The sequence below is a fragment of the Micropterus salmoides genome, unplaced genomic scaffold (genome assembly GCF_014851395.1).
Source record: "Micropterus salmoides isolate LMB-PRFRI ecotype aquatic unplaced genomic scaffold, ASM1485139v1 Ms_hic_scaffold_2, whole genome shotgun sequence".
Classification (NCBI taxonomy): domain Eukaryota; kingdom Metazoa; phylum Chordata; class Actinopteri; order Centrarchiformes; family Centrarchidae; genus Micropterus; species Micropterus salmoides.
The window spans coordinates 7,346,965-7,372,425 of NW_024041150.1; the positions used below are offsets into that span (position 1 = coordinate 7,346,965).

At 43.1% G+C, this 25,461-nt stretch overlaps 2 protein-coding genes across 4 annotated transcripts in view; one reads left to right on the plus strand and one right to left on the minus strand.

Annotated features, from left to right (window-relative positions):
* The window catches only part of LOC119911387 (G-protein coupled receptor 4-like), a 36,311-nt gene extending 11,241 nt beyond the window's left edge, over positions 1–25,070 (plus strand). Inside the window, exons 1-4 of one of the 2 annotated variants that reach the window (XM_038730276.1) lie at positions 20,491–20,621; positions 21,451–21,630; positions 24,010–24,197; positions 24,307–25,070. In XM_038730276.1, the coding sequence (XP_038586204.1) occupies positions 21,466–21,630; positions 24,010–24,197; positions 24,307–24,778 (825 nt within the window). In that variant the 5' untranslated portion in view covers positions 20,491–20,621; positions 21,451–21,465 and the 3' untranslated portion in view covers positions 24,779–25,070. Of the gene's footprint in view, positions 1–20,490; positions 20,622–21,450; positions 21,631–24,009; positions 24,198–24,306 lie in introns of those variants that run through there. The other variant, XM_038730275.1, reaches the window with a different exon arrangement.
* LOC119911377 (G-protein coupled receptor 4-like) overlaps positions 1–25,461 on the minus strand; it is a 286,949-nt gene that overhangs the window by 204,047 nt on the left and 57,441 nt on the right. The gene's annotated exons all lie outside the window — the stretch shown is intronic.

Sequence of the window (25,461 nt, forward strand, 5' to 3'; positions counted from 1 at the left end):
TTTATATTTCCCTGCCTTGTTGTTTATGTGTACATACAGAGGAAGAATGTGAGAACAGCACACATTTCATCGTTACTGTGTGTTAGAGCATGGGAGAACAGTGGATACTTTTAATACAGCCCACACCCCTAATACTGTGTAACTATAACAAGTAGAGAACAGAAGAAAAAGATGTTCTTTCTTTACAACTGTCTGCATAGCTCATTCATATTGTGTAATGAATGAAAATAAATAGGCCTACTAGGATCCTCTCTACTTTGACATTTAAGATTAGCTGGTTTGATCCACCTTCATACACATGTGACATTACTGTACAACTTGAGAAAGGTGAGTTGTTTTCTGCTCCAGCCTGCCTAAAAGAAAAGCCTTTTGGGATTAAATGGACTTTATTAGCTGCTGCAGTGCAGGATGAACTCAGAACAGACCCATTTCTCACCTTATTATTCTAAATCATGCAACGAAGAAGAAGAAATGCATAAGAAATCCTGGGACAAAATCTGTCCACAAATACTGTACAGCATGTAGTCTGATGAACAAGACTTGTGTTATAGCTGACTTGGGCAGTGAAATGTTTTTTTAATTCATGCGTCATAGTTGTCCACAACTCAAATCAGAATATAAGAAGAAATGTTTTATACCACCTCAAGAAGGCTTCCTATCAGAAAGGTAGGAAGGTATTTCAAATGTACAACTGCAGTACTTAAATCTAAGTAAAGTAATTTCCCTGACATTTTTGTGTTACTTTACTTTTAATAGACGCATGTAACAGGTTTTATACTTCCTGTGAGTATAATCCAATCAATCTTATTTTCATACTGTATATCCGTTGTGTAATTTGATAAATTGTGTTGTATGTGGTGCTCGCATCGGGTACTACTGAGACTTCATTGCCCTCTTCAGAGAAGACTCTGACTGCAACATGCGTCTTTGTAAAGAGAGAAACAGACAGAAAAAGTCTCTAACTCTGCCTGTCAGCTCGCTCTGCTCCGTTACAACTGAATTTACCATACAGAATTGAATACGAGTGCACTCCAGATTTAGCTGCAGCCAGCTGACCGTGTGCTTCTCCCTATACCGCAGTTCTGTGTCCATGCATGCAGCAAACTGAAAGCACTGTCTGTCGGAGCGTCTATGTGAAAAGAGAAGGAAGACATTGCTGGTAGTATTGTCTTCAGAGTTGTTAAACACCTCAGCGCACTGAAGGAAGTCATCTGACTGTGTGAGGGGCAAGATCGTTGATGTCTGCAGGCAGAGTAGGAGCTCTCCTGTCTGACTGGTCCACCAATAGCAGAGAAGATGACCCCTTGAGACACAGCCCCTCCTCATTTGCATAATGAGGCAGAAATGCATACAAAAATTTAAGACAGGCAGAAATAAATACCATGGGTGAAAATAAATAAGGTAAATAAATACAAAGGAAGAATAAAACAGACAAAAATATTAAAACACACACATAAATAAATACATTAAAAAATTAGTAATAAATAAAGTTGAATAAACAAATAAGGTAATTATAACAAAGGTGAATAGTAAAGGCACTAATTAAAATATACATTTATGTCTCCTTGTATAATTTAATTACTACCTACATTTATTTATTTACTTTATTTTTGTGTATTTAATTGGATGCTTATTTATTTATTGAGCATTTATTTATTTCTGTATTTATTTCTGACTGTGTCAGGATCGGTCCTCCATAGTGGGGTGGGAGAGTTATCAAGCACGTAAAGTTTGGTTCAGATGTGAGCATGTACACTGAAGTTACAACAACTTCCTGTGTCATGGCGAAGACTTGATCTCTGACGCCACGCCACGGACACACCCATTGACGAAAACTCGCAAATAGCACAACTTTTCATCTTCAATGCCTTTAGAAGGCACAGCACAAATTTGAAGTCGGTCGGACTATATCCCTAGGAGGAGTTCGTTAAAGTACGAAGTGTGTAAATCATCCAAAATTTGACGTAAAATTCAAAATGGCCGACTTCCTGTTGATTTTAGGGCATCGCTCCAAGAGGCTTTTTTGTGCGTCTGGACAAGATACACGTACCACAGAAAATTCGTGCACGTAGGTGAAACGTGCGGCGGGGGCTGCTTCGTTAAAGGTCACTTTCTGTTGCCAGCAGGTGGCGCTATGACTGTGGGTGAATGTCGGCATGTACATGTGTTCAGGGCGGGACTCTCATCCTACATGTACAGTTTGGTCCAGATGTGAGCATGTACACTGAAGTTACAACAACTTCCTGTTTCATTGCGAATCATCGACGCCACGGACACGCCCATTGATGAAAACGCGCAAATAGCACAACTTTTCATCGTCAATGCCTTTAGAAGGCACAGCAGAAATTTGACGTCGATCCGACTAAATCCCTAGGAGGAGTTCGTTAAAGTACGAAGTGTGTAAATCATCCAAAAATGGCCGTAAAATTCAAAATGGCCGACTTCCTGTTGACTTTAGGCTATGGGTTCTTGAGGCTTTTTTGTGCGTCTTGATATGATACATGTCCCCAGAAAATTTCGTACATGTAGGTTGAACGTGAACGAGGGGCTAATTTTTTCCAATTTTCTAGGTGGCGCTAGCGAGTCATTTTGCAACGCCCATGTGCGAAACTTGTAGAATACGAAATTTTTCACCGGTTCGGACACGTTTGCAAATTTTGGTGAGTTTTCGAGAATGTTTAGGCCATGTCAGTTGAGCCTACTTTGCAGAAAAAAGAAAAATAAATAAATAAAAAAAAAAAAATAAAAAAATAATCCGAGCAAATTCAATAGGGACCTCACACGGTCGTGCTCGGGCCCTAAATATATAATCCGAGCAAATTCAATAGGGACCTCGCACGGTCGTGCTCGGGCCCTAAAAAAAAAAATAATCCGAGCAATTTCAATAGGGACCTCGCACGGTCGTGCTCGGGCCCTAAATATGAATCTACAAAACAATGGGTGAAGATAACAAGGCTCAGGTGATGCACATCAGACAACCAGTGAGCACAGATACAGGAAGTAAAACAAGACAATGACACAAGGGACAGACAAACTACAAAATAAAACAGGAAACAAGAAACACAAACACCAACAAAACCCAAAACATATACAGTATGTATAGTCCACCCCTCACGCACATTTTGTTGTTTGTTGTTTTTTAATTACATATTTACAAAAATGTGTGTGAAATACTGTATGTGTTTTTAGACACGACTTGGATAAGACCAACATCAGTTTCTCCTTTATAATCTGAATCAGAATCAGCTTTATTTGATAGGGATTAAGGGAGAGAGACTCAGGGTGGGGGTTTGTCTCGACCCCCGGTTACCTAGCCACACCAGCCACTGAACCCTAAGACAACCCCTTCATCCCTCTCCTCTCAACCTCTTCGTCTGGTGGTGATGGCGCAATGGATAAGACCATGTCTTTGGTGTGAGAGAACCGGGTTCAATCCCCCATTGTGACCCATCCACCAATGTGTCCCTGAGGAAGACACTTAACCCCTAGTTGCTCCAGGGGCATGTGACCTCTGGCATATATAGAGCAATTCTAAGTCACTTTGGATAAAAAGTGTCAGCTAAATGAATAAATGTAAATCCCTCCATCATAAATACTCTCCACTATCCAATCTCGTCCCCCAAAATGGTTACTAGACTAAGCAGGAATGAGCTCTTTGGACGTAGGTGCGGGAAGACCAGTGGCTGAGCATTTTGGTGGTGTGGTCTGGAAGCCTTTGGCTGGAGGCGGAGGAAGCTGACCCGATGCGGAACGAGTGAAATCCTGGATTTGAATAGGATTTGTCAAAGATGGTGATGGAACTATAAGCGCGTAGCAACTCCGCCTGATTCTGTGGTGAATAGTGAGTCTTGTGGAGAATCATGGTGGTGTAGTCTGTGGTTTACATAGGTCTGGATGGGTTCGAAGGGGCTCAGGTAGAAATTTAAGCGGAAGAGAAAAATGGCGTGAGAGAGGCCGAGCTGGTCTGTTTTTCTTTGTTTCAGGTTGAATCGGAGTGAGTCTGAGGAGTGGACAGAAATGTTGGAGAGGCGTGCGTGCCGGGTAGTATTGTAAATGGATAAGGCGGTGGTGAATTCTGATCTTAAGAAGCCAAAGAATGCGAGGAGGAACATGTCTTCAAGGGTCGAATCAAAGTGGGGAGACAGGTATCCGGTACGGAGTGTGTGGATGCAATTCAATTCAATTCAATTCAATTTTATTTATATAGCGCCAAATCACAACAACAGTTATCTCACAGTGCTTTTCATAAAAGAGCAGGTCTAGAACATACTCTATGATGCTATTTACAGAAGACCAACAGTTCCCACCAAGAGCAGCACTAGGCGACAGAGGCAAGGAAAAACTTCCTTTTAAGAGGCAGAAACCTCGAGCAGAACCATGGCTCAGGGTGGGCGGCCATCTGCCTCGACCGTTTGGGGGTGAAGGAGAGAGAAGGAGAGAGAGAGAGAGAGAGAGAGAGAGAGAGGGATGGAATGAGAGAGATGCATGCATTCGGAATCAGCTGAAGAGTCTTAATGGACTTTTTCAGCTTAGAGCGGTTCCTTTAATGCCAATGAAATGTTCAAGTCTCTGCAATAGGATCTGATGGTCAATGGTATCAAATGCAGCACTAAGATCTAATAAAACCAGTACAGAGACAAGTCCTTTGTCTGTTGCAATAAGGAGGTCGTTAGTAATTTTCACCAGTGCTGTCTCTGTGCTATGACTTGCAACGGACGAGGAGGTCTGATGTCAGGGGTAATCGTCCCTTGATTAGCATGTTGATGTGGGGGTGAGAGATGGATGGAGTGGGTGCTCCGGACAGGAGTTTGACGATAAAGTTTATTCCACTGAGGTATACGTGGATGGTGGATGTTCTGATATTGAGGACCAAGGGGGCATAGGTAATGAAGCTGGTTACTGATATGATGTCGATAGAAGTAAATGGTAGGCCGAACGAGGTATGGAAGGTACGGGGTACACCACCCCGAATAGTATGATGAGAGTGTCTTGGGGGCGAGATTGTTGATGATTGATTGTTGTGTGACGAGACCAGGTGGAGAAGCTGGGTATTCACGTGAAGATCGTGGCTGAAAACTGAGGGACCGGTGTTGGATGGGGTTCTGAGTCTGGTGCTAAGGATTTGAATTTCTGAAAAGAGATGCCGTTCCAGGAGGACAGGAAGTCGCGGGTGCAATCTCAGCTCCATTTTGCAAGCATCTTCGAGTACCACTTGGTCATGGAGGGATGGAACTGTGGCGGATAGAGACAATAAGTGGTAGAGGAAGGATCAGCCTTGGGGGATGATGCGGATGGCGAAGTTTAAGTGACCGAGCAGAAAGAAGCTGACGCTTGGTTCTCATCTATGGGGCAAGGAGGTAGTTTGATGTACTGGGAAATGTAGTGTAATGTTTTTCAGTATGGAGGGAAGCCTGGAAGGAAAGTCAATCTAGGGTGATGCCGAGAAATTCGAATGTTGTGCTGGGTCCTTCCGTTTTTTTTGGGAAAAGGGGAACGCCGACCTGGAAAAAGGCCGACTTAAGGGTGGAGAGACCGTGTGCTGGAGGTGAGGATGGTGGCAGAAAGTTGTCCAACAGATGAATGGCATATGGAAGTTTGTGGTTGTTAAGGAGGATACAGCAGAGTACTTCAGGAAGTGAGTCGAAGATCTTAGGGCTGCTATTGCACCCAAATGTGAGGCGGACCAGGAAATAAGAAGAATTGTTCCAAGTGACGCCGAAAGAATTCCAGAAGTCAGGATGAATGGGCAAGACTTTGAAGGCGCTAGTAATGTCAGCTTTAGAATCAGAATCAGAAAGAGCTTTATTGCTAAGTAGTGTTTTACACATATGAGGAATTTGCTGTGGTGATAACATACAGTCGACATAAATAAATGTAGAAATATATAAATATGGAATGGAAGAACAATGTTGCAGATATATACATGTGCATTATTCTGGGTCTGTGCCGTGCAGAAGTAACGCAATGGAAATATATAAACTGACAATCTAAAAAGATATAACAACAAAGATCAGCAATCAACAACAAATATGTGCAACGTGCCAGGTCTGTGCACGACACGAGATGAAACAGTATTTACATGTGTAGAGACATTTGAATCATTTGCGGGGGGGGGAGTGTCAGTAGGGGACCCGGGCCTAGTTAATGAGGCTTGCCGCAGATGGGAAGAAGCTGTTTTTGTGGCGAGAGGTTTTGGTCCTAATGGACCGCAGCGTCCTGCCAGAGGGGAGAGTCTGAAACAGTTTGGCCCAGACTGTTCTGGCTGCACCAGGTCACCAGATGGTCAATCTCTCACCTATAGGCAGACTCATCCCCACCTGAGATGAGCCCAATGAGGGTTGTGTCATCTGCAAACTTCAGGAGCTTGACAGACTGGTGACTGGAGGTGCAGCTGTTGGTGTACAGGGAGAAGAGAAGGGGGGAAAGAACGCAGAACCTGAGGGGATCCGGTCCTGATGGTCCTGGAATCAGAGACAACTTTTCCCGGCTTCACATGCTGCTTCCTGTCCATCAGGAAGTCTGTGATCCACCCGCAGGTGGAGTCAGCCACGTTCAGCTGAGAGAGCTTGTCCTGCAGCAAGGCTGGGATGATGGTGTTAAAAGCAGAGCTGAAATGGGATGGGGAGACAGAGTCTGGCCCAGCTGCTTTGTGGGGTTTCTTCCTCCTGAAAAGACCGCTGACTTCCCTCTCTGTGATGGAGAGAGGAGGGGAGGAGGTGGAGCTGGCCAGCTCTGAGGAGGTGGGGAGGAGAAGTGGTGGACTGGGGCTGAAGCTGAGTGGAGGAGTCACAGGGGATGGTGTCCGACTGATTCTCAAAGCGGCAGTAGAACTGGTTCAGCTCATTTGCCAGGTGAGAATCGTTTATGGAGTGGAGGACTTTGGGCTTATAGTTTGTGATCTGTCTGAACTCCCTCAAGACAGAAGTGGAGTCGTTTGCAGAGAACTGGTTCTTTAGTCTCTCGGTGTACAGTCGTTTAGCTTCTCGCACCTCCTTGCTAAACCTGTACTTTAACGCCCAGCATCCAGCTGAGTTTAGCTGTCAACCAGGGTTTGTCATTGTTATAAATCACCCTGGTGCGTGTTGGTATACATGTGTCCTCACAGAAGCTGATGTAGGACGTCACAGCCTCTGTAAACTCCAGATTGTTGGAAGCCTTCTTGAAAAAATCCCAGTCAGTGCAGTCCAAACATGCCGGGAGGTCCTCAACAGCTTCACTAGTCCACTTCTTTGATGTTCTCACTACAGGTTTACAGAGCTTTAGTTTTGCTTGTATGCAGGAAACAGATGGACCATCACGTGATCAGAGCGTCACAGTGGAGTGCGTGTGATGCCGTGATAGGCACTGCTAACTGTGGTGTAGCAGTGACACAAAGTGTTCCCCTCTCTGGTTGGACACTTTATAAACTGTCTGTATTTGGGGAGTTCATGGCTGAGATTTCCCCTGTTAAAGTCACCGAGAACAATAACAAGGTGGAGATGTTGCAACCCAAATCATTGAAGTTGTTATAGACCATTCTGCCGCCCTGGTACAGCACGGGCCTTCCCCTTTTGTCCACTCCACGAGGGATTGGACCATGTGCTGAAGGCGGTGGGCTGGCCTGTAGTGGAATAGGTGATTTGGGGATGAGGGGAGGTGGGGGTGCGGCAGAACTGAACCTAGAAAAGATAGGCGGGGTGGGGCGTGGGGACGAGGTAAAGGGACGGCGATGACACTGTTGGTGGCTGGATGGGAAGGAGTGCCGCACAGGTTACAAGCAAGTGCGGAGTGTGCTGCGAACTGCTGGAGGTGGCCTGCAGCTTGAGAAGCAAAAAGAACGTGGTGAGAAAAGAAACCGGTGCCGTCGAACCGCAGAGCCAAGTCCAAGATGATGGAGAGGTAGTTGTCCAACTCAGCCCTGCGGTTGGGGAAGACTGAACAAATAGTTAAGCTAAGGCGAATTTGATGGCAGTGAGTTCTCTGGATCGCGAGGGAGAGAGATGTGTAAGCTGGGTCGAGAGGAATAATGATAGAAAAGGAGGAAATGGAGTGAGTCCAGTAGGTGGTACACCGTGGCTTGTTGTGGCTAAGCCGGCGTGGACGGCGGCATTGGTGGTGGTTGCTACAGGAGGGAGGGAAAGAGCTGCTTGGGTGTGGGGATTTGAAGGAGCTATATTGGCTGCAGCAGAAGGAAGGGAGGAGAAGGGATGTTGGGATGGAGGGATGCATGTGTGGAGGTAGGAACAAGTGGGAAAAATCAGACAGAGTGAGCAGGCATTGGGGGAGATATGACCTGGCTCTCAGGGGGGGCTGGAATGGTTTGTGATGCTCCAGCGTGACATCACCGGTGTGCTGCATGCTCGTGGCACTGGGTCTGGAATGCGGAAGCGAGCGGTTGGCTGTACAGGTGTTGCAGGTGGTTGTGTAGAGCTGGAAAAGCCTGGCTTTGTTTGGGGTCCGGTAGAAATGAATTTGCCTTTCCGGAAGTGCACGCTGGAGGCGGGTGACTGTCCAGTCGGAGATGGTTGTGATGTGGAATTGCCCGGATGTTGGATGATGGAGTGCTGTTGCGTTCAAGGAGTGGCCAGCTGCATGGGAGTGGATGTTACGATGGACATTTTACTCCGGTTTTACTCCCCCCGTGAGTTTGCTTCCTTCACTCTGGTCGGTGTTTACATCTCGCCGCACGCAAACGTTCAGGACGCACAGCACATGCTGGCTGACCGGATACTGTGTGTGGAGCAGACAAACCTTGACTCCCTTGTTATTGTTCTTGGTGACTTTAAAAGGGGAAATCTCTGCCAAGAACTCCCCAAATACAGACAGTTTATAAAGTGTCCAACCAGACTTTGGATCACTGCTACACCATAGTTAGCAATGCCTATCACGCCGTCACACACGCTCCACTGGGACACAGCTGTCTTTTCAGGAGGCAGAAACCCCACAAAGCAGCTGGACATCCACCCTGAAGTACTGTGCTGATCAGTTGTCTCCGGTGTTCACAGACATTTTTAACACCTCACTGTAGACAAGCCATGTGCCAGCCTGCTTCAAAGCCTCCACTATCATCCCTGTCCCCAAGAAACCAAGGACCACTGGACTAAACGACTACAGACCTGTCGCCCTGACCTCTGTGGTTATTAAGTCCTTTGAACTCCTTGTGTTGTCCCACCTAAAATTCATTACAGACCCACTCCTGGACCCCTTGCAGTTTGCCTACAGAGCCAACAGGTCTGTAGATGATACAGTAAACATGGCCCTTCACTACATCCTCCAGCACCTGGACTCCCCAGGAACCTACGCCAGGATCCTGTTTGTGGACTTCAGCTCTGCTTTCAACACTATTATCCCAGCCCTGCTGCAGGACAAGCTCTCTCAGCTGAACGTGCCTGACTCCACCTGCAGGTGGATCACTGTCTTCCTGACGGACAGGAACCAGCACGTGAAGCTGGGAAAACATGTCTCTGAGTCCAGGACCATCAGCACCGGTTCCCCTTAAGGCTGCGTTCTTTCCCCCTTTCTCTTCTCCCTGTACACCAACAGCTGCACCTCCAGTCTGTCAAGCTCCTGAAGTTTGTGGATGACACCGGATACAGGTGGGAGATCATCTGGTGACCTGGTGCAGCCAGAACAGTCTGGAGCTCAACGCTGTGAAGACTGTGGAGTCTCTGTGGAGATGGTCGTGGACTTCAGAAAGACAGCCCCACCCTCCCCCACCATCCTGTGTGATTCCCCCGTCACCACTGTGGACTCCTTCTGCTTCCTGGGCACCATCATCTCCCAGGACCTCAAGTGGGAGCTGAACATCACCTCCATCACCAAGAAGGCCCAGCAGAGGATGTACTTCCTGCGGCAGCTGAAGAAGTTCAGCCTGCCAAAGACAATGATGGTGCACTTTTACACCGCCATCATTGAGTCCATCCTCACCTCCTCTATCACCATCTGGTACGCTGCTGCCACTGCCAGGGACAAGGGCAGGCTGCAGGGCATCATTCGCTCTGCAGAGAAGGTGATTGGCTGCAATCTTCCTTCTCTTCTGGACCTGTATGCCTCCAGGACTCTGAGGCAAACAGATTGCAGCTGACTCCTCCCACCCCGGACACCAACTGTTTCAGACTCTCCCCTCTGGCAGGAGGCTGCGGTCTATCAGGACCAAAACCTCTCGCCCCAAAAACAGTTTCTTCCCGTCGGCTACTAGCCTCATTAACAAGGCCCAGGTCCCCCACTGACACTGCCCCCTTGCAAATGATACAAATGTCTCTGCACATGTAAATATGGTTTCATCTCGTGTCGGGCACAGACATGGCACGTTGCACATATTTGTTGTTGATTGTTGATCTTTGTTGTTGTATATTTTTACGTTGTCAGTTTATATATTTATATGTACACAATATTCTCTTCTGTCGCGTTACTTCTGCACGGCACAGACCCAACGTTGTTCTTCCATTCCATATTTATATATTTCTACATATATTTATGTTGACTGTATGTTTGTCTACGTGTAGCACCTTATCACCACAGCAAATTCCTCGGATGTGTAAAACACTTCTTGGCAATAAAGCTCCTTCTGATTCTGATGTTTACAGTTGTGCTGACAACAATACTGATTAAAATTACATTTTCATTAGCAAATTAGAGCTGCTTAAGTGCACATGAACATTGACCTCAACATGGACGGCACAACAATACACACAAAAGACAGTGTGGACCAAATGGTACAAATGGTATCTAGACAAATATTTAACACTTTCAACTATCTATTCAACTATCTTAAGTCTTGCAGGCTGCAAACCAATACTATACAGTCTCCCATTTTAGAATCTTATATTTGTACCTCTATGCAAAGTTTTAGTACAAATTTTCTTGATAAATAAAGAGACACATAAACATCAATTGGCCCCTCAATTAAAGTGAAAAATCATCCCAAAAGATGAATTGCACATGCTTCAAAACAAACAACCAAATTAAGCATCTAAATGATTAGTATAGATTATGCTTGATATATTGAGTTTTGCTATTTACTTTCAACAGCAAAAATCTATATTTAAGCTTAAACATGTTAATAGGTAGGCTCGTAAGTGTCATTGTGGAATTATTCTCAAAGTTATGTACTCACTAAGACCTTTTTCAGCTTTTTTTAAAAACCAAGTTCAAGTGAATAGAATTTATCAAAGGAGGAATATGTACCTGATTCTTACAGTCAATCAGACTAGTTCATGGGCAGGGCGTTCAAAATATGTGCAACCCTCAGAAGATTAAAATGTCCAACACTAAGACTGCAGTCAACACAACACAGACTGAAAATACTTGTAGGGAAATTAAGCAAGTACAAGTATCAGGAGTTTGGTGCTAAAGCTCTTAATGGAAATACTGACACGTCTGTTAAGGATAGCACTGAAACTGTTGATGATCAGTGCATACAGTCTTTGAACACATACTCTTTAGTAATATAACCTACTGCTACATTTGTGGAAAACCAGTTAAAATGTACACGTCATTTAAAAATGTTGTTTCTCCACATGGGAATCAAGAAACAAAACATTGGAATTAGCGTATACATGATCAACTATATTGTGGTATACTAGCCTGTACATTCTGCAAGGATGGAGAGAGTCAGGCGATTGATTCATTGCATGTAGGCCAAGCAAAGCTACCGTATGTCTATTAAATTATGTTAAATATATTCTTAATACATTTTTTTTCCCACCCACATACATTAACACCGCTCTGGAAGGCACATCTCTACAGGTATGCCCGGATAGAAATGTTTAACTAGCAAACCCCGTTTAAAGCTATTTTAATGCTAGTCAGTGTCATCACCAAACTTTAAATGTAAAATGATTAGTGATTAATGATTCATTAGTATTTTTTGTTGGACAGTACAGCTTCATATGAAAGCCCTGACACTGCTCGCTGCTTGTCCCCATATGAACCTATGTCAGTTTGGTCTCTCTGACTCTTGCTCTCCTGCTTTGCATTGTTTTTGTCACTCAAGCATTTGCCCTTCTCACTTTAGACTGGTATTTGGTCAGATAAGTGCACATTACATTTAACTTCACTAAACTGCCATCACTTTCATGATGTCTCTTTCCAGATGACTTAATACACCTCCTAGCCAGCTGCTGTAAAATACTCTGAAGCTAATGAAAATGTAATTAACATTGCTTTGATGTTTTAGATTTATAATATCCTGTAACTGACATAACACTTGTAGTAAAGTTGTAAATATTTATACATATGTAATGTTTTGTTAAAATGGATAAGATTTTTTCTTTGTGGCCAGGCTGGTGGTGCCAAGAGAGGAATCACCACCACCAGAATCTAACTATCCGACAATGCCACCTGGGGACTTCCACCCCAGGAAATGCTTTTTCTACTTTGACTAAACCTTTATACAAAGGCTACACAAGTAAGAAAGACAGACGTGGCTCCAAAAGGTAATTGGAAGTGCCTGAAAAGAGGATGTGAGTAACACAAACAATCAAATTACAAATGGAATATTAAAGCTGCAAGCAGCGTTGGGCGGGCCCTCGCACTTGTAAGCGTGTCCGCGCGTGAACCGGCCGAGTTGCATATTCTGGAGCTCTGCCGGTGCGGCTGTGAATTTCCTACGCGGTTCCGACGCCGCATGAAGGTGTTATATGTCACTTCCTGTGTCCCCTATGTGGAGCTACATAGCACTTGCCGCTATGAATATAAATCGGTATTGGTGTGTAGATGTCTGCGGGGTGGGAGAGTTATCAAGCACGTAAAGTTTGTTTCAGATGTGAGCATGTACACTGAACAATAATGTACCCAAACAATAAAATAAATTCGTTTTATATTTCCCTGCCTTGTTGTTTATGTGTACATACAGAGGAAGAATGTGAGAACAGCACACATTTCATCGTTACTGTGTGTTAGAGCATGGGAGAACAGTGGATACTTTTAATACAGCCCACACCCCTAATACTGTGTAACTATAACAAGTAGAGAACAGAAGAAAAAGATGTTCTTTCTTTACAACTGTCTGCATAGCTTATTCATATTGTGTAATGAATGAAAATAAATAGGCCTACTAGGCTCCTCTCTACTTTGACATTTAAGATTAGCTTGTTTGATCCACCTTCATACACATGAGACATTACTGTACAACTTGAGAAAGGTGAGTTGTTTTCTGCTCCAGCCTGCCTAAAAGAAAAGCGTTTTTGGGATTAAATGGACTTTATTAGCTGCTGCAGTGCAGGATGAACTCAGAATAGACCCATTTCTCACCTTATTATTCTAAATCATGCAACGAAGACGAAGAAATGCATAATAAATTCTGGGACAAAATCTGTCCACAATACTGTACAGCATGTAGTCTGATGAACAAGACTTGTGTTATAGCTGACTTGGGCAGTGAAATGTTTTTTTAATTCATGTGGTCATAGTTGTCCACAAATCAAATCACAATATAAGAAGAAATGTTTTATACCACCTCAAGAAGGCTTCCTATCAGAAAGGTAGGAAGGTATTTCAAATGTACAACTGCAGTACTTAAATCTAAGTAAAGTAATTTCCCTGACATTTTTGTGTTACTTTACTTTTAATAGACCCATGTAAGAGGTTTTATACTTCCTGTGAGTATAATCAAAACAATCTTATTTTCATACTGTATATCCGTTGTGTAATTTGATAAATTGTGTTGTATGTCGTGCTCGCATCTAAGAGAAGACTCTGACTGCAACATGCGTCTTTGTAAAGAGAGAAACGGACAGAAAAAGTCTCGCTCTGCTCCGTTAAAACTGAATTTACCATACAGAATTGAATACTAGTGCACTCCAGATTTAGCTGCAGCCAGCTGACCGTGTGCTTCTCTCTATACCGCAGTTCTGTGTCCATGCATGCAGCAAACTGAAAGCACTGTCTGTCGGAGCGTCTACGTGAAAAGAGAAGGAAGACATTGCTGGTAGTATTGTCTTCAGAGTTGTTAAACACCTCAGCGCACTGAAGGAAGCCATCTGACTGTGTGAGGGGCAAGATCGTTGATGTCTGCAGGCAGAGTAGGAGCTCTCCTGTCTGACTGGTCCACCAATAGCAGAGAAGATGACCCCTTGAGACACAGCCCCTCCTCATTTGCATAATGAGGCAGAAATGCATACAAAAATTTAAAAAAGACAGGCAGAAATAAATACCATGGCTGAAAATAAATAAGGTAAATAAATACAAAGGAAGAATAAAACAGACAAAAATATTAAAACACACACATAAATAAATACATAAAAAAAATTAGTAATAAATAAAGTTGAATAAACAAATAAGGTAATTATAACAAAGGTGAATAAGTAAAGGCACTAATTAAAATATAACATTTATGTCTCCTTGTATAATTTAATTACTACCTACATTTATTTATTTACTTTATTTTTTGTGTATTTAATTGGATGCTTATTTATTTATTGAGCATTTATTTATTTCTGTATTTATTTCTGACTGTGTCAGGATCGGTCCTCCATAACGGGGTGGGAGAGTTATCAAGCACGTAAAGTTTGGTTCAGATGTGAGCATGTACACTGAAGTTACAACAACTTCCTGTGTCATGGCGAAGACTTGATCTCTGACGCCACGCCACGGACACACCCATTGACGAAAACTCGCAAATAGCACAACTTTTCATCTTCAATGCCTTTAGAAGGCACAGCACAAATTTGAAGTCGGTCGGACTATATCCCTAGGAGGAGTTCGTTAAAGTACGAAGTGTGTAAATCATCCAAAATTTGACGTAAAATTCAAAATGGCCGACTTCCTGTTGATTTTAGGGCATCGCTCCAAGAGGCTTTTTTGTGCGTCTGGACAAGATACACGTACCACAGAAAATTCGTGCACGTAGGTGAAACGTGCGGCGGGGGCTGCTTCGTTAAAGGTCACTTTCTGTTGCCAGCAGGTGGCGCTATGACTGTGGGTGAATGTCGGCATGTACATGTGTTCAGGGTGGGACTCTCATCCTACATGTACAGTTTGGTCCAGATGTGAGCATGTACACTGAAGTTACGACAACTTCCCGTGTCATGGCGAAGAGTTGATCTTTGACGCCACGCCACGGACACGCCCATTGACGAAAACTTGCAAATAGCACAACTTTTCATCTTCAATGCCTTTAGAAGGCACAGCACAAATTTGAGGTCGGTCGGACTAAATCCCTAGGAGGAGTTCGTTAAAGTACGAAGTGTGTAAATCATCCAAAATTTGACGTAAAATTCAAAATGGCCGACTTCCTGTTGATTTTAGGGCATTGCTCCAAGAGGCTTTTTGTGCATCTGGACAAGATACACGTACCACAGAAAATTCGTGCACGTAGGTGAAACGTGCAGCGGGGGCTGCTTCGTTAAAAGTCACTTCCTGTTGCCAGCAGGTGGCGCTATGACTGTGGGTGAATGTCGGCATGTACATGTGTTCAGGGTGGGACTCTCATCCTACATGTACAGTTTGGTCCAGATGTGAGCATGTACACTGAAGTTACGACAACTTCCTGTGTCATGGCGAAGAGCTGATCTTTGACGCCACGCCACGGACACGCCCATTGACGAAAACTTGCAAATAGCACAACTTTTCATCTTCAATGCCTTTAGAAGGCACAGCAGAAATTTGAGGTCGGTCGGACTAAATCCCTAGGAGGAGTTTGTTAAAGTACGAAGTGTGTAAATCATCCAAAATTTGACGTAAAATTCAAAATGGCCGACTTCCTGTTGGGTTTAGGCTATGGCTCCAAGAGACTTTTTTGTGCGTCTGGACAAGATACACGTACCACAGAAAATTCGTGCACGTAGGTGAAACGTGCGGCGGGGGCTGCTTCGTTAAAGGTCACTTTCTGTTGCCAGCAGGTGGCGCTATGACTGTGGGTGAATGTCGGCATGTACATGTGTTCAGGGCGGGACTCTCATCCTACATGTACAGTTTGGTCCAGATGTGAGCATGTACACTGAAGTTACAACAACTTCCTGTTTCATGGCGAATCATCGACGCCACGGACACGGCCATTGACGAAAACTCGCAAATAGCACAACTTTTCATCCGAGCAAATTCAATAGGGACCTCGCACGGTCGTGCTCGGGCCCTAATAAATAAATAATCCGAGCAAATTCAATAGGGACCTCACACGGTCGTGCTCGGGCCCTAAAAAAAAATTTAATCCGAGCAAATTCAATAGGGACCTCGCACGGTCGTGCTCGGGCCCTAATAATAATCCGAGCAAATTTAATAGGGACCTCGCACGGTCGTGCTCGGGCCCTAAAAAAAATATATAATCCGAGCAAATTCTATAGGGACCTCGCACGGTCGTGCTCGGGCCCTAACAAGAACACAGATGAGAGGGACAAACAGGCGAACATGAGAAGGGAAGGGCATGAACCCCATGGTAAATACAACATACAAACACAAAAGTATGTGTTTTACTATCAGTTCAGAGTCATAGTGAGCCATCAACTCAGTTTTTAGTGCCACAATAGCCGGTGGTACGTACTAATGTATGTTACTCAAATGGCTTCTTCACAGCAGGGGGCTTCTTTGTTGTTCTGCTGTCCATTTGCTGCAATAACCTAATGTTGACATGTAAAACCATTGCTGATTGTAATTCAATCCTTCGTGCATGTGCTTCACAAAACAAGTATATAGTATGAAGGTGGTGGCAGGATTTTTTAAATGTGAAACCAGAAGTTTTGATGGTGTGATTTGGGCTAGCTTATCACAAGCAAAAACGGACGTCTCCCCAATGAGTCAATGAGTTTGATGGAAGATGTTGTATATAATAATTAAATGTTTTCAATATCAGACTGTTGTTTTAATATTTGACAGTTTTTGATTCCTGTTACAGTTTCTCCGAACCTCTGGTCATTTTAACAAAACATCCATTTTTAAATCAGTAATCGTTCAGGAAAAGTCAGTTCCACATTTTAAAAGCCATCCTCATTGGAGAGAATGAATCAGCATATAACATCAGGTAAACTGAATAATCATTAAAAAGATACATGTAATTTGACTATTTATTTAAATAAATAATTACAATATAAATAAAACGCATGTGTGGAGTTTGCATGTTCTCTCCGGGTCTGCGTGGGTCCTCTCTGGGTGCTCCGGCTTCCTCCCACCGTCCAAAAACATGCAGGCTAGGTTAATTGGTTACCCTAAATTGTCCTTAGGTGTGAGCGTGAGTGGTTGTTTGTCCATGTGTGGCCCTGCGATCGACTGGCGACCTGTCCAGGGTGTACCCCGCCTTTCGCCCGATATCAGCTGGGATTGGCTTCAGCCCCCCCGCGACCCTGTACGCAGGATAAGTGGTTGATGATGAATGGATAAAATACAACCAGCTGAGGCTTACAATCCAAAGCAGAGCCACAGATCAAACCTAAATAAAGCTTCTTTTTCTAAAAAAAAATGTAACATAAACCAAACACACCTTACCTGAAAATAAGTATTTACTGTGATATGAGGTAATCTAACAGTAGGCAGAGTCTTGGCTGGAAGTCATGGATCCTGTTTAAACCAGCCACTGTGGAAGCACCTCTTCCTGTTACCTTACAGTGTCCCAGGAAACCTGCTGCTCTGGACTGTGCAACACCTGCACATAATAATCAATATCAGTCAATCACTGTGAGGCTACCTGGTGAAAAGTAGCAATGCATTGTTATATCATCTTATAAGGCATTTCAAACGAGCACGAATGAAACATTTAAATTCTATTCAAAAGGAGTAATTGCAAAGGTAAGGAACAGTCAGTTTTCCAGCTTCTTCTGTCTCAGCATGTGCTTTTACAGCCTGAAGAGACTCTTCATCAGTGGTGACAACATCACCTCTTGGGAAGTCATCAGAATCACGAAGAACCTGAAGTGATGAAAATAATAACCGTCACATTCATAGTGTGACTTTTTATGTTCCGTATTAAGATTTTGATATTGTGTATGCTGAAGTGTGTCTTTGCTCTGAATCAGCACATGAATATCAGACACTGAGCAAAAGTGGATCGTGCTTTTTAAATGAAATCAAAGATGAACACAAAAAACAAGGGTGTGATTTTGGCTACAGGGGGCTTACAGGAGTCTGACTGGAAACCCTCAAACAGCAGACTGAGCTCTGTCTATGGTGAAAAACTAAACTCTGCTTTCAGAGTCTACACAGCTTTATTTTGCACATGGTCTGAAAGCTTCAGTTACTTTGAATATAACACAGTAACAAAGTTAATTAAATCATTTGTGGCATTTGTGTGCTGCCTCTGCATATTTAAAATGTCAAATAAGGAAGTCTGAAGGTTTTATAAGTCTGACTGACCAATAATACATATTTGAATAGCTAACGTTACTCATGTAAAGACTTTGAGTAATCTCAACAAGGGCCACGGGGAGCGATACAACCTGGTGAAGCTGTTTGCGTTACAGCGGTGGGCGGCATCGTGAGGTCAACGGCGTGCTACATGTGAGTAGCGCTGGGACCAGTGTTGCCCCTGTATCCGACGCATTTCACCGCTGCTGATGAATGAATGAATGACCATGCTACTTAAATTTCACACGCTCATCAATATGACTGCAACGTTGATTTCATCGGCACACTGTGCAGCAACACATCGCTGGTTTGGCTCCCTGTGTGTGCCAGCGAGAGAGAGAGCGCGAGCGGTAGAACGTGACGGTGAAAGTTAGCGTTATATCTTAAGGACTTATAAATTCTTAATTTCGTTGTTGTTCTTGATGCTGCTGTTGACCACAGGACAGGAACTACCACCGATGTCCACTCGGCTTTTGGCCATACTAGAGAAAAAAGTATATTGAATGTAAATTCAGTACAGTCCACTAACATGCATCGAACATAGCTCACACCAACCTTTAACAAACATTCGGCTCATAGTCTTAGTTTGCTTTTTGATAAAACACCATCATTAGCTAGAGCCTGTGGCATTTTCAAACTGCTGAAATTAACGTTAGCCTAGCGGCTAGCGGACTTTCCCTGTGCTCATAGCTTAAGACATTGTTATATAATTATACTATTTCTTACTCACCGCTGCTCTCCCGACACAACAACACGGTTGAATTTCAGCCTGCATTCACATTTGGTGGAAACAGCAGCTGATATATCCTTCGCGATAGTAACAAGCTCGCACATTCAGACAGTTCGGAGGCCGTTTTACTTTGAAATGTGGAAATGACGTCATCAGCAGGCATTATCACGTGGTCTCCAAAAACAGCCGAATGACACGAGTCGATTTTCTTTCCATCGGTGGAAAGTTTGTTTCAAAACTCCGTGTGTGAAGAACTGAGATCAACAAATACAGGTGGGACTCACAAACGCCTGTTTGAAAGTTGTAAATGTTAGGAAGATATTCACAAATGTGGTTGATTTATTTGTAAACTATTAAATATATTCACAGATATTTTTATTATTTGTGGAATTTGTTTTCTATTTGCAAAATATTAAATGAGTTTACAAATCTTCATTTTGTGTTTGTGCAAAGTGTTTTATATTTTCAGATTACACACAGATCGCTCATCTCTTCACACAAATAATACTGAAACATAACTACCCCAAAAGAGGTCGCACACCTCTGGTTAAGTGTCTTGCTCAGGGACACATTGGTGGACCTGTCCCAGTGGGGAATTGAACCCGGGTCTCTCACACCAAAGGCATGTGTCTTACCCACTGCACCATCACCACCCACATAACCCCTAATAAGGTAAGCAATGAGCACTTTTTAGGCAGCTTGAGTGTGTGAGTCTGATGTCACTTGGACATCTTTTCTGGGCCTGTCCCAAGCTCAAGAACTGTTGGGATGACATGTTCAATGTGTACAGTTGCATATACAATAGACAGCTAATCCCTGACAGTCTCTCTGTGATATTAGGCTGTTCCAACCACTTGTTTTCTCTCCTTCCAGCATAACAACAAACTCTCATGTTTGATATGGTTATTGCATAAAGGGTTATCCTGAGGGAGTGGAAATCTGCCTCCTTTCCTTAAATGGTTAAATGACACTGTGTCTTGATGGCAACCCAAAGTTTTTTAGCATTTGGGGACCTTTTATTAACCATATTGGGAGGGAGAGGTGTCAACCTGGAAGCTGAATGTATCAGACTACAAATTGTAAAGTGCTATATTTGTGTCTTTTTGCCTTTAGGTTCTACCCTTCGGCTTGGGCCCTCCTTGACCTCACCTGGTTTTGGTTCCATGGCCTGAATCTCTAATCTTCAATCTACCTGCCAACATTTCAGTCATTACATGGATTGATTTTACTTAGAAGAGCAGATATAGATTATTATCAGCCTGTTGTGTGAGTCAGAGTTGTGTTTGTGGAAGAGTATAGTGGTGTATGTGTGCCATTGTGATGCTGATCATAGTTTTGGGACAAGTTTGAATCACACATTTTGATGTCCTGTGTTTGGAGATATCTTGGGTATTGATCAATGTGGTTCGTTCTGTGTTGATGTGAGATATTATGAAACACACCTAGTATGTTGACCCAACTTGCCCAGATTTGGCAGTTACAGTATGGATAAGACACTCCCTTGTCTCAGAAGAGCAGCAATATATCATCGTCACCCTGCTGCATGTTGTCACTGGCCATGTTTGAGGTTTGGCTGCAGAGGACAAAACATCGGGCTCTGGTGGAGGAACTCATTCAGGTGGTCTGGCAGCTTTTCCAGGTACATTTAGTCAGATTCCTTTTTTCTTCTATGTAGAGCGAATTAAACAGATAAATGAACAAGCAGACAGCTTTAGACTGTAGGTGGACAGAATACTGATGTTAAACCAGTTAGGGTTGATTTCCTCTGTTTTTTTACTCTCTTACCTTAAAACACTATTACTAGTATTTTAAATTCATTCGGAGGGAACTGTTGGGTTTCTGTAAATATCATCACAGAGTACGGTCTAGACCTGCTCTTTTATGAAAAGCACTCTGAGATAACTGTTGATGTGATTTGGGGCTATATAAATAAAATTTAATTTAATTTAAATAAAATGAGGTAAAGAAAGAATAATGAAAATGAGAGACAGCATGAACAATTTAGCATTAAACCTATAAATAAGTCCAGATATGTAGAACATGCTTACAAAGGATTTTGTGTCTTTATCTTTGTACAAATTCTTATCACCATTATATTATTATTATTATTATTATGTCTATTGTTATAGTAATGTCTTTCAGGATTTTATGATTGTTGATGAAAAGTCTCAGGAGGAGACAGGTTACAGTCAGTTAATGACTCAATATTTAAAACATTCAGTGAAATAAGATGAATGTTTCTCAATCAGTTCTAAACATACTTGTTGTTCTTATTTGACTAAATAAATGTTAAATGTAACAAACTGAAAAAGTGAAAGACAGCAGTTTGTGATTTGATATGATTGTGGGTAAACTATAGGTACACTGTGTTTGTGTGAACTTCACCTCACAGCTTTAGTGATGTCACTGAACAATGTTAGGTAGATATTAAAAACCTGCTCCCTTTAATAACCTGATCTCTCAAACAGGTTTCACTCTGAAGAATGGAAGGTCTCCACATTAACAGCAGCTCACAGAACCAAAGCTACGATTACAGCAGCACCACCTCCAACTACTTTGAGCCCAGCGTGATATATGTGGTGACCTACATAGTCGTTGCTGTCGGCCTTCCTCTGACCCTCATGGCCATCTATGCTTTTTATTCTATGGTATGTACATTCTGACTGAGAGTTATTTATTTCCTGTCTGTGTGGTGTGTTTGTCCTACAGTCTGTCTGTCTGTAAAGGATCTGGATCTGGTTTGGGGGCTAGGTGTCAGGGGGCTGGGACAAAGGCTTGGAATGATCTATAACCTGACAGGAATAATTGACTCCAGAATTCAAATGTCCATGAAGCTGATTGGACCCTAAACACATGCAGTTTCCATGTGTGGCTCCATTCCAGCCTTCTCTTAAACTGTTGAGCTTAAAGAGGTGGTATTCTGCTCATTTTCAGGTTTAAAATCTTATTTAGGGGTTATACCAGAACAGGTTTACATGGTTTAATTTTCAAAAAACAGCATATTTCCCTCATACTGCACATTGCTGCAGCTCCTCTTTTCACCCTGTGTGTTGTACGCTCCGCTCTTGAGCTACAGAGTGATGCATCTTACTTGTACAAAATCTTTGTTGGGAGTTGCACATGCGGAGAAGGGCGGGTCGTAAGAAACATGGTAGTGTGATCCAAATCAAAGCCGCTTCAGACTGAGACCGTAAGCTAGCAGATGGTAGAAGTTACTCTCAAGTCCACAACATCATTGTTCCACATCTTACCATCAGGACTAAACATTGAACTGTTGCCGGTGTTTCCATCTATGCTGCCCTGCCGAAAAATGCTACCATAGTGCAAATCGATAGACTCGACTCTACTCGGCCCTGCTCCGTTTTCCATTGCAGGTAGAACCCAGAGATAGTACGTAGCAGGTCGTCATAGCGACGCCACACACAACTGCTGCAACGTAATGTTCAATGCGACACACCAGCTCTTAAGTAGGGTCACCAGACGTCCCGAAAAATCGGGGACAGTACCGAATTACGAGCAGTTGTCCCGACCCGTTTCCGGTTTGTCCCAAAAATTACAAAAAAAAACACGAGTTTTGATTATAGTCTAATTAAACATTAAATACTGATCGTTTTAGGGGTCTCCTGCTCCAGCAGGGGCTGCAGGTTATCTGGACATTGTGTCAACAGCGTTGTTACAGCCACAAAGTAACACTCGTGCTCTTTTCCCCTTTTTGTTTTCTTGTGGTTAGTGGAAGTTACAGTCGCGAGGACAGGGAAAGTGAAGCTTCAGGCAGCCACGGCGGAGAGACCTGACACACGCGTTACGCAGACAGATGTGACACTGCACTGATGACATGAATACGCTCCTCCCGCGGGTCACATCAGGCTTCCCCCGCAGCCTCTCGCAGAGCTCCTCAACTCCGAAATATCAAGCACATTTTTGTTCCGCCATCACTTCTCGTGAAACTGTCAATATTCAAAATCTACACAGCTGATTTCTCACCTCAAAACTTCTCAGAAGTGGATTTAGTGATGAAATTACATACGAAAACTGTAAAATATAAAACTTTCTGTTGCCTCTGTCTGGTGCAGCAATGATGATGCAGTGAATAGTGACTATTCTGTCTGACCAATCAGCAGTCTGTCGTGTTTTCACGTTACATTAGTTTCCCTCAGCTCGCTTGGAACCTCAACAGAGGTGAGGTGATATGAAAGAAAGTACCTGGAAGCAGGTACAGGTGCAACATTTCTACAACGGAAACCCAAACAAAGGTGAGTCGGGCCAAAGGTCCTCCGCTCAGTCTAGCTTGGTTTGAGGGCGTGTCTGACCCCGCTAGCCGCTTGGCGAGCTTTATGATGCGTTACAAGTAAGTGAAGGGCTGGACTACAAACGAGCTGATGTTAGGATTTGGTTTTGTGCTGTTGTTTTTCCTGTGTTTATTTGATATTGTCATGGTTTTGAGTTTTGTAGTCTAGTTTATTATTTATGCTCATTCGCTTTAAGTTTTCTTTGTAACTGTCTTATCGCTCATCTTAGTTCTTGGTCCTGTGCTTTAGTTCATGTGTAGTGTTTTCCTTCTCGGTGTACTTCTCTATTTTCTCATTATGGTCTGTCTTAGTCCTTAGTCTAATCTCCATGTTTTAGGGTAGTCTTGTCTCCTGTTTGGTCCCATCTCCGTCCTGATTTTATTTGTGCAATCCTCCCTGAGATGCAGATTCAAGGAGGAGAGAGGCTCACCTTGCAAACACAAACATGAGCCTCAAACTGCGACTCCAGTCTGGATAAATCCAGCTCATGTGTTTGAGCCAGAACGCTTCATATCTGTGGCTGAAAAACTGCTGCAGAAGCTGCAGGAAATCTGGCCCTTAGTCTTGTTCCTGCACTGATTGGCCAGTGGGTCACATCTGAGATTTCTGTTGGATGAAAAAGTCAGAAATGGCTCTGACTGCAGCTGCTGGGCAGAGCAAGATGACAGATTTGGGAGGAGGTGGACTTCACAACATGTTTCCAACTGCTTGTTGACTTTTACCAATGTTTTCCTGCAGGTGAGAAGTGATCAAGTTGCTCCCATCTACGTCATCAACCTTCTCATTACTGACCTGATTCAGTTCTGCTACATGATCGTTGAGGTGGCACCAAATGTGGATAGGAATATAAAGATAATCTTCATATATATTTACCTCTCTGCTGTGTTTGCCAGTGTTTACTTCATGGTCTGCATCTCCCTGGAAAGGTATCTGTCTGTCTATCCAGTATGTGTGGAGCTCCTTCTGTGTCTGAACATTATATTAGTTTATAACTCTGAAGCTCCTCAAAGACTTTGTGTCCATCTTGTATTACAGGTATTTGGTCATCGCCCACCCACTGTGGTACCGCTGCAGACGATCCATCAAGACCTCTGTGGTGGTCTGTGTCCTGGTCTGGGTCCTTTCTGCTGTCTGTGGCGTCTGTTTCTATTTCACTGATGTCACACACACACTCTTTGCCGCCCTCCTCCTCCTCCTTCCCTTCCCTCTGTTAATATTCTTCCTGGTTGGGACCCTCAAAGCCCTGTCTGCTACCATCTCGGTCCCCTCTGATGAAAAACGACGAATTGTGGGAATTTTGGTTCTGGTGCTGCTTATTTACACGCTGCTGTTCCTGCCCAGCATCATTTGGTTCTTGAAATTATACACTGACGGATTGGTAGACTTCAGACTCATCTTTCTGTCTCTAACATTTCTTAGGTTCAGTCCTCTTGCAGACTTGTTCCTGTATGTCTTCATGAGGAAAGGGTTCATAGACAAGCTTTTGGCCTCCCCTTACGAAAAATAAGTTTATTCAAGTGTGCTATTAGAATACTTGTTTTAAACTAAAAATAAGAGAGTGTGCTTTCAGTCTACTTTCAATATACTTTTCAGATATATACTTAACAAAATTATACTTAAGTATACTTGGCTTATACTGACAAGTATACAGAAACGTATATTTGGCATATACTTGTACTTAATCATTTGATCAAGATATACTAAAGAAAAGTATTCTTTCTGAATACTGAAAGTTTAAGTGTACTTGGCTTGTACTTGTGTTTACTCTTGTAACCTTATTAAATAATTTTCACATGAAATGGGCTTCTTTGAGGTAATACTCCAGCAAATGTTTTACACACCATCTTTTAAACTAACATGCTCAAGTTCATGGTAACAGGTCAGCTTTGGGGTGGAATCGCTTAGAGTAAGTGCTTAGTGCAGAGGTGGAACTGAACCTAATCTTTTATGTAGTGTTATTAACCCACACAGAAACAGATAAATATTTGGCCGATTTTAATGACAATTTTGTTCATGGTGTGAAAGGAGCCATACACCATTACCAGTTCATTATATACTCACAGTACATGTAGTTTTAAAGTTGGTTAAAGTAGTTTTGAAAATATCATCACAAAACATCATCTCATTATGTACTAGGCCCACATAAATCATTGGCTACAACACTGAATATGACTCATGACTCGTTTAGTC